This window comes from Dendronephthya gigantea, unplaced genomic scaffold (assembly GCF_004324835.1).
Source record: "Dendronephthya gigantea isolate DGI-Jeju-01 unplaced genomic scaffold, DenGig_1.0 000016F, whole genome shotgun sequence".
Classification (NCBI taxonomy): domain Eukaryota; kingdom Metazoa; phylum Cnidaria; class Anthozoa; order Malacalcyonacea; family Nephtheidae; genus Dendronephthya; species Dendronephthya gigantea.
In genome coordinates this window covers 1,477,209-1,489,947 of record NW_021163026.1, presented here as the reverse complement: position 1 = coordinate 1,489,947, position 12,739 = coordinate 1,477,209, and the positions used below count along the sequence as shown (strand labels likewise).

Here is a 12,739-nt window from a genome sequence, read left to right as displayed (position 1 = left end):
TGTATAATGGAATGCGGTTGCTCACTTTCGCATACTTCGTTTCGTAACGTATTATTGAGAAGCCAAACTTCACAGTTAGAAAGACGTACTTCAGACAAGGGATTTATGAAAATCTACAGTTACACTTTATTTATTATATGCTGAAAAAAACTCTTCAGCAGCGCCTATATTTAATGTTGATCCTAATTAATCCAAGCACCATGTTTTTAGATTTTTCTAGTACTTCATGTGATATACAATATATAATGCTAATTTGCTTCTTCAAGATACTGCGTGCTCAAATTGTGGAGTTTTACTCCGAAAGAGAATTGCGCCTTACTGTTGCAGCGTTTACACCACAGCCCTAATAAAATAATAAAAATATAGGCCCATGCAGTGAATCGCGGGCTTTTGGTGTAAACGCAACGCAGTGCTAGACAACTCGCAATGCAAATGATGAAGCAATTTGCTCCAAAAAGTTGGGTGTTTCCAGCGAAAGAATGCCAGTTCTTGTTTGAATTAGGCCCTGATAGGAGTTACCACTCTTAAACTTTGTTAGTTTGCTTTATTCTAACGTTTTCGCAAACTAAAATGGATAGCAGACACAGCATTTTTGAGCGAGCATTTTTACAAAAACTTAAGTGCTCAGTGCCAGCAAAAGTAATCCCCAACGATGCTAGCTAGTTCTTTTTTGATTTCTTCAGGATCACCTATAGAGCACTTATTCTCATACTTAGTTATTTTGCTGTATTCTGAAGTTTTCTCTAACATGAATGACAGCATGCAGTCACCGAGCTTTCGAATTTATGACAAAGAACTGCCAAGCCAAATCGGTTTATTCCTCCAGCGTTTAAAACTACAAAAAATCACAGACAGCAAAGTATGCGGTTTGTCTAGGATTGCAACCAGGTTAGACAAAAATTCCGGCGTGTGGCGCGCGCAGTACCTTGAATTTGTGCAAATTTAGAGCTGTTTGATAATTTAATTTTGTCTTTCTCTTTTGCTGGGCACGGGGGATGGGGGATAGTTCGTATATTGCTGTTTCATTCTTTCATTATACTCTCTCTCACTCACTCGTTATCCTACAATCGCTCTCAATGTGAAATGCGCGTATCGCAGCAGGCATTGTAAATATCGCCTCGATGCCAAGGCACCGAATAACCTGGTTCTAGCAGACACGACAGCCGCATGTTAACGACACTCCCAAATTCGTATGGACTGGTCGACGCTGCCGGTGACAACGAACGGAGCAGTTTTGTGGAAATCTAAAAACAAACAGGAATAAACATGGTTAGTTCAGGTTAGGGTGGTCAATGAGAAATGATCCCTACTGGACCTCTCGGAAGAACAGTTTAGAACTGATAGAGCTATCCAGTATAAATAAAGTTAGTTTAGTTTAGGTTTCCTCCTGTAGTAACACTGGATCAATAAGAGATGATCCTTGCTGGACCTCTATAGGAAAAACAGTTTAGAACTGATAAAACTACACGAACTATAGAGACTATAGGGACTACAGAACTAATTGGAATAAAACTTTGAACATACCTAAGCAAGTTGCGAAGTGTTCGTGAGCGACTAAAGTTTTGGCGCATCGCCTATTCTTAAAATCCCACATTCTTAACGTCTTGTCATCAGAACAACTAACAATATATTTCCCACCAGGATGGAACATAACACCACGAACCCAGTTGTCATGACCCGTCTGTAGAAAAAAAATTATTATTATTATTATTATTATTACCATGTTCCAGTGTAGAATACGATTAACTTCTGAAATGTCCACAGATCTCTCATGAAAGTTGCCATATGTATATCATCACTACCATATACTGTGTAACTGGATAAAAATAATTATTTACCAAAAGCCGGACTTGTGCTCATCTGAAATTTCTGTGGGGTGCTAAACTCTCTAGGAGACAACGTGTCTCGAGGAACCCTTCGAAAGGTCTGCCCATAGATTGAATACAGAATACTGTATGCAATAACCAAGTGTAAGTGATGATCAATTTTCATGAACATGTGGCACATGAGTTCAGATAGAGTCTATAGACTATGCACAAGGAGTTTTAACAAGCAACTTACCAATGTTAGTAAACAAACACCAGCACTAATATCCCATAATTTAATTGTTTTATCTCGAGATGCCGTCGCCAGAAATGGACCAGGACTTGCACCTTTTTTACCAGTCTGTGAAAAGAGAAAACTCCTCAGTGCATAGAGAACGATACAAAACTGCCCCTGGCATCGAAATTAAACACAACACTTGAATCTGGATCAATCTTTTCAAAAAAGGAAAATTATCAAGATCGCAAACAGTGGTCTTCCAACAATGGTCTTGGCTACTCGGTGGCTACTAATGTTTTGCAAAAGTAGAACTTTAAGGAGCGTAAAAAATTTCAAAGAGGGAATGCAATATTTTGGTATAATATAGAAGTCACTTTCATATTACTTCTTCATTTTTATATTACTTAGTCCTAATACTTGAGTAATTGTGAATCGATTCGAATATGATAGATTACTGTAGCAAAATCCACTAACCTCAGCCACAGAGGCTTCGTTGACATGCGTGGTAGCGGAATCGGGCGCCCACGCGATATCTTCAACCACGTGATCGTGCTCACGCAATTCGCATTTACATTCCTTACTAGCGAATAACCACACGCGTACCGTCTGCAGATGGAAAAAAACACAACATATTGACGATAATAGGCAAGAATCGTCTAACGGGAAATGAAAGAGAAACTTTATATCCAAGACATATAAAAGAACACACACACACACATACACACACCTGGTCATTCGAACAACTTGCTAATAAAGAACCTATAGAAATGCAATAGATTGCGTTATCCAGTATTATATCCAGATCAGTACGCCTAATTATAGGTTCAAGATCACGTCATAAAGTTGAAATCAAAACGGACTACTCACCATCCGTATTCACCCTAACTCTTCGCACCCATTCTCGATGACCTTGTAAGGTTTTAACACAGTACCTGCAAATGAAACAAAGTTCATGAAATCAGTTGTCATAACGGGGTTTTTCTATTTAAAAGTTGCTTGCAATAACAGAACATGAACTCACCCGGTGGCAACTTCCCATATTTTTATAGTTTTATCCCTAGACGACGATATCAAAAAATCCCCGGAGGGCATGAAACAAACTGACGATACATTATGATCGTGACCTGAGGAAAAAAGAAAGAAAATATTGTAATTTTCATTTATTCTTGCTGTCACTGTCTTTGTTTGCAATCTATGTATACCACTTCAAAATTTTACTCTGTCCAATGCCAGATGCTTTCACTGGCCGGTAGAGGTCACTTTAAGTTGAGGATTCACAATTATATAAATCAGTAGGCGTATAATCTGTTAGCTAGTTAACACATCCAGATGTAGCTCTTTTACTCTAAATTTTTACTCTGTCTAATGCCATTATGTTAGATTGTTTTATTAACTGATAGGCCACCTCAAGTTCATGATTCAAAATTACCATGCAAATGAATCAGTGTCTAATCTGTTAGCTAGCAAAACGCATCCAGATGTAACCCACTTTAAATTTTACTCTTTCTAATGCCAGATGATTTTACCCATTAGCAGGGCTTCTATTGATGGCATATACTAGTTTGTTTCAAAAGTTCTCTGCTTATTTCCATTGCCAATCCTATTTTACCCCATGGGGACAAGCCCCACCCAAGACCAGTTATGGGGCACCTCCATTTAGTAGTGAACATAGCTAAAGAACTGTGTCTCTAATCATTCAGCAGATTCAATGCAGCACTACTGACTTACCATGCAGTGTTTTGATACACTCAAAACCTTGAAAATCCCATAGCCTAATAGTTAAGTCAGCTGAACACGACGCAAGGAATTTCCCTGTGTGGTCAAAAGCTAGATCTTGGACAGCATCCGTGTGCCCTTTTAGAGTTCTCTCAAAGTCACCAGCTTCATAATCCCAGACTTTTATTGTGGCGTCCTCTGATGAAGATACCATTACACTATAGAAAATGAAGATGATATGAAAATTATGTGCAACATTGAAGTGATTAGCAGGCAAGTTCTTATGGTATTGTAAGGTGAAAACAGAATAAAAAATGCAAAGCAGTAAGTACTAGACTAGTCAGGCTAGTATTAGTAGCAACAGTCAACACTCAGTCAGACTAGCAGTACTACAATGATCAACTGACATTGAGGAAGGTTGAAAGTTAAACACTGAATAAAACATTGCAAAGCAGTAAGTACTTGACTAGTCAGGCTAGTATTAGTAGCAACAGTCAACACTAAGTCAGACCAGTAGTACTGCAATGTTCAACTGACTTTGAGAAAGGTTGAAAGGGAAACACTGAATAAAACATTGCAAAGCAGTAAATACTAGACTACTCAGGCTAGTATTAGTAGCAACAGTCATCACTCAGTCAGACTAGCAGTACTGCAATGATCAATTGACATTGAGGAAGGTTGAAAGTGATTTTTAATATACAGCAAAGAATGTATGCTACACAAAAATTATATCCCGTGATATACGGAGACACGGATTCCAATTTGATAAAAAAGCAAACTAACATGCACTACCATAAAGTATACGTATATTAACAATTATAGCATTCTGTCCTTGAAGGACTGAGATCCCTTTAGGACTTGATTTTACTCTACTTGTTTCTACATCTTGCTACTTCCTTGCTCTTGCACCTCTCTCATCTCCATGATGTCACTCAAACATCTTAATTTACGATGTCCAATAAATGAAACCTAAGTCTTAATCCTACTATACTGGAGATTTCTCTCATCTCTACACTTGAAGTAGAAATGTCTTGGATTTACCAACAAAAGCAATCCGTCCGTTTGGGTGGGACATCAGCTGTTGTAGATTGATACCAAGAAAATCGAGTTTATGGAGAACTTCACCAGTGTCCGAAAAACTGAAGAGTGTTATGTCTGGTTGCTGGCGTCCGATGTGATACAGTTTGAAAGTATCATTATGTCTGAATTTACGTCGAAAAATTATCAAAATTGTATTGTTAACATAATTGAAAACTGCGTTTAGTTTCCATTCAAAACTCAACTGACTTGTCACGGGTACCTGAACAGAACGTTCCAGATGACCGTCCAACGCAATTACGTACACGAAAAAGAATTTCGTTTCATCGTTTTTAAGAAAAGCGCAAATGATTTTATTTTTATTGGAGACGGTGAAGGTAAAAGCTGAAGTCTCGTCGAAGTCCACACCTTCAGAAGGAATACGGAATTGGTGATTACGCTTGGCATTTGCGCGGTTGCATATATAGAAAGTGTTCATCCCATCACAATGGATTACTATCAAACCTTCGTTGGTCACACTCATTTGAGGTTTGCACAGTGGTTCGTCAATTATATCAAGAAAGCTGGCCTCTCGCACGATTCCAGTTCCATCCAATGTTAGTAATTTATACTGAGTGGAAGCATCTCCAGGGGATTGTGGCATATCAACCAAGACGCATACATTATCATCTTTGTCCACGGCGATACAGCATATGCGTGGGGTGTAGTTACTGTGTCCTGAAGCAATGGTACAAAACACCTCATTATTTTTGTTAATCGCGACGCCATCAAAACTTTCCGAAAGGACCTCCCCCTTGCTATTTATACCAAGTGCACGATTTGATATGTGATACCGCGAGGCGTCACGAGCCTCCCAAGGAACATGCAAATTTTTGCCCTTAAGATCTCTTAAAATGCTTGTGTTGTGCAGAACTGGGTGATATATATCCTTTCCAGTTTTTATGGTTGGCCAGTTTAAACAACCAATACGGAGGCTTGTAAATTTGATGGTGAGATTTATCAGCAACGTGTTGATCATGTGTATAGAATCTACACCGATATCCCGTTTCCTTTTGTTAAAAACAGCCAGTAGACGCAATGCCATTCCTCTATCAGAACCTTGCCACACAGAAAACATCGCTTGGAGCGCCGGCAAGTCCTGTAACTCTTTTAGGTAGAGCAAGCAATCAACGATGGCTGCTTCCGGGTCTTCTAAGCATTCCAATACCCTGCTGGTGATGTGAAGTTTGCACGCTGTTAATCTATCTTCGAAGCTGAGTCCCACGTTGCTGAATGCCTCTGTTGCCAGTCTTTTCGCCTCTTTAAAAGACTCCTTTGACGATTTGTAGCGCTCTTGAAACGCGATATTCAAATTCCTGATGATGTCTGATATTTTCATAGCTGCTTTCAATGCATCCCATTCGGCTTCCGCGATGGCAGATCCCTTTACACTAGACGATGTGGCACCCTCGACATCATCTTCTACGGTCGCTTTCGAAGCGCTCGGCTCGTCGGATTCACTCTTCGAAGCGCTCGGCTCGTCGGATTCACTCTTCGAAGCGCTCGGCTCGTCGGATTCACTCTTCGAAGCGCTCGGCTCGTCGGATTCACTCTTCGAAGCGCTCGGCTCGTCGGATTCACTCTTCGAAGCGCTTGGCTCGTCGGATTCACTATTCGAAGTGCTTGGCTCGTCGGATTCACTCTTCGGAGTGCTTGGATCGTCGGATTCACTCTTCGAAGTGCTTGGATCGTCGGATTCACTCTTCGAAGTGCTTGGCTCGTCAGATTCCCTCTTCGAAGTGCTTGGCTCTTCGGATTCACTCTTCGAAGTGCTTGGATCGTCGGATTCACTCTTCGAAGTGCTTGGATCGTCGGATTCACTCTTCGAAGTGCTTGGCTCGTCAGATTCACTCTTCGAAGTGCTTGGCTCTTCGGATTCACTCTTCGAAGTGCTTGGCTCGTCGGATTCACTCTTCGAAGTGCTTGGCTCGTCGGATTTACTCTTCGAAGTGCTTGGCTCGTCGGATTCACTCTTCGAAGTGCTTGGCTCGTCGGATTCACTCTTCGAAGTGCTTGGCTCGTCGGATTCACTCTTCGAAGTGCTTGGCTCGTCGGATTCACTCTTCGAAGTGCTTGGCTCGTCGGATTCACTCTTCGAAGTGCTTGGCTCGTCGGATTCACTCTTCGAAGCGCTCGGCTGCTCAAAAAACTCCCCGGTTCCCTCGAAAGAAATGTATAACCTTGTCACGCCTTCTTTGAAAAAGCTGAGGCTTGCCTGAAGATCCTTTCTGGACAGACCGTCGAGTTTCGATTTGATATCGTCGATATCGCGAACAACAATCTGCCTGCATTGCGTATCAGTAAAGTCGCCTTCATCCAGCCTGGAAGCTGTGTAATCACGCAGTTTTGTGCATAGTATTCCGACTGTAGAATTCAGTATTCCACTAAGTATCGCAGACATATCTGCTTTGAGTATTGAGGAATAATTTCGCTTGCGTTATTTCATGAAATGTAAATTATGTAATTGATAGGGCAGGACAGGGCAAACCAATCTTTTTTTTTGTGACAGAATGATTTCACGTGACAGTTCATATTCCAGCAAATCTTATTAGCACAAAAACCCCGGCTAGCTCAATAAAACAAGCAATCTACTAGCGCAAACGAACAATTTCACTAGCGGCTGGCAATACACGTGTTTAAATACTACCAGCAATCATGCATGTTTCCACGAAATCACGTTTCCACGAAATCACGTTTCCACGAACGCGTGCAATAGTTCAATGTTTATTATATCATGTCAATGTTTATCTAAATATATCAAACTCTCATGTAAGGCGGCGCTACACTATGCAACCTTCCTTGCAAATTGCAATACAATTCTACTCCTGATGCATCAAAAGTTGTCAAATACGAACATTTCTTACGATGTGCTAACGTTTTCTTAGTATTTCGAAAACTGTGACTACGTCGCGCAAGGCAGTCAACCATATCTTACCTAAACGCTGGGTGAAAAAGTACTTTGGTTACTGGACTTCTATGACCAGTCAGCGTATATCTACAGAGAGAAACGATATGGATTTTAGACGATTTTCACCAGTAAATGGACATGTCAACAACATCGAACACAATGACAACAATGTGATGACTCCATATTGAACGCACGAGTTTATGTGATAATGCAAAAAACAGCAGGATTCTTATAAGTCTGAAGCCCTAACATCCAAATACTGAGAAGGCTAGCCACATTGCAACGCTGTAAACTTTATCATGTTTACAAAAATGTTTTTCAATTATAATACTAGCAACAATACCCTTCCAGGTGTTAGTGAAATGTATTAATTCTCTTCAATTGGGTCTTTTACTAATTATGGTATTGTTTGCGATAGCTATATTGGCTATATCCAGCATATTATCAGATCAGTGTTGCTATATCCAGCATATTATCAGATCAATGACTTAGATTGCTGCTCTACCAACTGAGCTGTTGAGGTAGATGGGATTGGTAACAAGTACTGTCCACCGAACTCTATGCGTACTGGCACAATGACACAATGGGTGAAGAAAACATAAGATTTGATCTTAAAACCCAGAAAGGGGAACAATTTTTTACATTCCCTGAATCTTTTAATCTCAATGGTTTGACAAATATCACCGTAATATTTTACTATTACATTTAAATAGGGGGATAACTAGATTTTCATTGGATTTCATTAGATCCTCCAGGATTGACGCCCTTGGACAATACATCAGTATAAGAAGTTGACATGCGCACTCACCTCTCAGGAGGTTTCGGAATCCAGTCAGCCGCAGATCGACTCTTTTTATTTCCACCTGAATAAAACCAGCAGTTAATAAAGTTTGTTAGAAGGAAAGTAGCCAAATAAAGACCACTTTGGCTTTACACTCTACGTTTTAAAGCTTTTGTGCAGGTTTTTTTGTGTCGACCAGCCCCTTCCCAATGGTAAAACAATTGACTTAAGAATAGACTGGTTGACATACAAGCAAACATGTTAAGAATTTCAAGCCCTGTTTGCACTACACTCAATTATTGGCAAGAAATAGCTAAAATAAATATGTACTGTAGTATGTGTACCAATTTTATCCATGCTCAGTCTTTGTATTTGCAGTCTGAGCATTGGTTAAATGAAGTAGTAGATATATATTAACTTAAGTATCAATTTTAGCCATATCAATAATATTGAGGTTTAAACTCCCCCAAAGTGAAATGTTGTTTCAGGCAGCAACTGGTAACATTTTATTTACTATACTTTTAAATTTAATTGTAAGTTGCATTGCAATCCACACATCTTGTCTACTTTAGTCTTTTATATTTATGGCAATGACCCCCAAAACAATTCAACTTTTCTTACCTCCAAAATGGACTTCCTTTTCAGCTTCAGCCAATTTCGTCTCTAATTCCATCACCTTTAAACAAACAGAATTCAGATAATTTTTACAAAGTACTTAAAACCGCATCTCAAAATAAGTTGCTCTGGCACAAACCTTTTTCTGTAGTCGAATAACCGAGATCCATTTTTTTTCAAGTAATCCAGAATATTTTTTGTCTATTTCCTCTGGCTGAAACACAAAAACATACATGAATATGTTTGCCACACATTTCTAACCAAAATATTCTTTGCTGTTACAGATTTTACAAATTACCAGATCTTAAATGCACAAAAAACATGTAATTGTGGTAAAAAGACCATGCAAGATAAGACATGGAAAACCTTGGAACAGGAAATTAGGAGGCATTCACTTGAGAAAATAGAGATTGACAAAATTCAAGATCACCATTTGACCATATCTTATGTCATCAACTCACCAAATTTGCATCATTTTTAAAAGCTTCTAAAGTTGTTGAGTATCCAGAGGATTGAAGATAGTCTGCAATTGCCTTGTGCCTGAAACAAAATATTCTCGTATAACATTTCTGTGATATGAAAGACCTCATGAAGGCAACTGTTTTTAATTTCAGGCTTGGTACTGTATATTACTTTGTTTAACTCAAGTAAATTTTATCAGTATGAAATATTTGCATACCTTTGAAAATATTTCATTTATATCATTAGACAGTTCTTTCCCACAAATATTAATCTGACAATGGCTATTACACAGGTTGATCACTTAAGGTAGTGGTCTGAATAAGTTTGTGAACCCTGAAATGCTTAAAGATAGATTAGGCTTGAACATGAAAATGATGTGGAAATGGCAAATATATGGCATGATTCTCCCATATATGTCATCATTGCCATGCTATTCATTAACCATTTTTATATCATCTTTGATGCTCCTATTCTCAAGCTGTATCTGCCTAATGGCATTGCAAAAAACATTGTTAAATTAAATACATCAATCTGGAAATTGTTGCTACAATCCTGCTTGATCAAGTAGAATGGGGACATTTGAAAATCCAAAGAGATGTGAAATGAACTCAATGAGTGGCATTTGCACCCTGATGTTCCACTCTTTCATTATTCACTTCTTCTAAAGCTAAGCAATTTCACTTGTGGAAGGGAAAGCGCTGGTGCATGTGAGATTAAATTCTTTAACAGAGAGATTAAGTTCTTTAACAATAATAAAATGCCAAAATGTCTTCAAAAACGGTTTATAGATGGACTCTATATTGAGCAATGTGCCACTATCAAGACCCAATAGACTGGATATATCGAACAAGCAAAGTTTCTCATTATATAGATTACAACATAATAAACATCTTAAACAGCTTCAGGCAAATTACCACTTGAACATGGGAACTCTAATCCTAATATTTAGTAACAAATCATTGGAGGCTTTTCACTTGAAAAAGTTGACTAGCATCACACACAATAACAAACTAAGTCCTGGACAAATGGTTTACAATTCAGAAAGTCAATAATCAAAGGCATTCTTGTTTTCTTGAATGTTCTCTGGACAAATAAGTCTTTTGCCACTTTATCATTTTGATCTTACATCACTTTCACATAAGTAATTGGAAGTTTGCAAATTCATTTGTAAAGTTCAAAGTTCACATATAAATACGGTAAAAAGTAATTCATAAGTTCGATTTGCGAACAGAAATTCGGATTAACTGCTGAAACAGTATTCAAATACTTTCTTCACAAAACTGTTGCTCAATTCTATATTTATATATGAACATGTGAACTTTGAACATTTTGGCAAAAAGTTGACCATAATAATCATAACATATAGGTCACTGACATGCATAATTGTTGGGCATTAAAAAAATAAATTGCCAGGGTATGATTACAACTTGTCAAGTGAATTTTAGCACATTTGAGTTGGAGATGTAATTATGGTGTCTGTCAAATGTCTGTGAATGGAGACTCACATGCAATATCTCAATATGAATTGGAAACCAAATATAAACTTTATGCACAAATCAATGTGTTGGTCTTCACAAAACCAGAAATTAAATATCGACTTTTCTCAGCAGCAAGCATCATCAACACAGGCAATACTTCAGGTCTGTTGATGTGTGTGCACACATTAGTAATCATTAACTTGTATGTACAGTACAAATTTACATATTTGTAATAAAACTTACAATTCCTCCTTTTGTCGCGGTGTCAGCACCATTTTTATAGAACCAAGCATACAATAAATTCCTTTACACTTCGGAGAATGCCACAAGCAGTCTCATCACGTCCTATATCAAAGCAAAACATGGCAAAATATATGCAAATAAAGACACATAGAATACCATCAATGACCTGCCCCCTTGCAAAACAGACTTGTCATCACTAATCAAGTTCATAAACTCGAGATAGGGAACAAATAGATGTATCGTTTACTGAAAATATAAATATCTTCACAACCCAGACCCGTTGTTGACTAAATATACACGAGATCGCGAAGGGCGGTAGCCAAAATATAGACAACCATATGATCGTTTGTTGTCAACGGCTTTTGATTGCACTCTAAATCTAACACCGTTTTATAAAACGCGCAGGCTTTTTCTACCCGTTATCGCATCTCAGACGAAGTATTATGAACCCTTTCGGCCATTTCTCCTCACCGGAAACCGTGCCAAAACACAACATATTCAGAAGTGGCCATTGGATAGTGCACTGGTAGGCCACTGCAGATCAAAACGTTGCTGGTTCAAGCCCGTTTTCATCTAATTCCCGACCGTTTTCGGCACGATTTGAGAGCACATATAATAGTTCATATATTTACCTTGACGTACACATCGTATTCATAGCTCAAGTGCAATTTCCTGGGCGAAATAATGAAAGAAATTCAATCAATTTTGCGACGAAAAATGAAAATATTTCAGAGACCGGTTTCATCAACGATGTCCTTCCCAGCAAGCCTCACGCCCACGCATGCGTGCAACAGGCAATCATGGCGGAACTACAGGGAACCCATTCGTTGATTACCGTGAATATGCGGTGTAATTAATTCTTCAGATGCTCTAAATTTTTCTCAGTCAAGATTTAACGTTGAAATAAAACGTTTAACTCTATTAAATGGATATAAAAATTATATAATGCTCCGCCCTTACCAACTAAGATCTGACTTGACCAGTCTAGTTTACCTGAGTAGATATTTAAATGAGAATGCTTCAATGATTTCATTCGCATCACAGCTACAAATTTTGGCTTCCATGCAACTAAAACCAATACTGAACTAACCCACCATAAATTCCAGAGATCCGAAGTAAAAGCCCTCTAGCATTTGTCCAGTGTTAGTACAGGTGTAAATGAAAAAAAATGCGTGCTTCTTCAGAGCAATTCAGTTTCCGTTGTAAAAATGGTGTAACAAATGTTGAACCACCTGTAAGGCTGTGTTTACAAAAACTAAAACTTGTCAAAGTTAATTCGACGTTTTATTGAACGTGAATGACAGTAATTGCAAACCAATGAAGCCACTAGTCAAAACATTTCGAAAGTCCAAAACGTAGCCAGGTTAAACTGCCTAAATTTTGTCCTTTCTTATAAGAAATTCCCAAAAAAAATTC

The 12,739-nt window shown here is 38.5% G+C and overlaps 1 protein-coding gene across 1 annotated transcript; it reads right to left on the bottom strand.

Moving 5' to 3' along the window:
* Positions 1 to 92: 92 nt before the first annotated feature.
* LOC114520518 (lissencephaly-1 homolog) lies at positions 93 to 12,112 on the bottom strand. The gene is made up of 15 exons (XM_028540810.1): positions 11,956 to 12,112; positions 11,324 to 11,425; positions 9,602 to 9,680; positions 9,280 to 9,354; positions 9,147 to 9,201; positions 8,553 to 8,607; positions 7,772 to 7,831; positions 3,772 to 3,977; positions 3,065 to 3,167; positions 2,911 to 2,975; positions 2,771 to 2,802; positions 2,518 to 2,649; positions 2,062 to 2,166; positions 1,525 to 1,681; positions 93 to 1,244 (listed from the first exon to the last, which is right to left on the bottom strand). Exons 2-15 carry the CDS (start codon positions 11,371 to 11,373, stop codon positions 1,171 to 1,173), a joined length of 1,248 nt encoding a protein of 415 aa, XP_028396611.1. The 5' UTR covers positions 11,374 to 11,425; positions 11,956 to 12,112; the 3' UTR covers positions 93 to 1,170.
* Between the last annotated feature and the right edge of the window lie 627 nt (positions 12,113 to 12,739).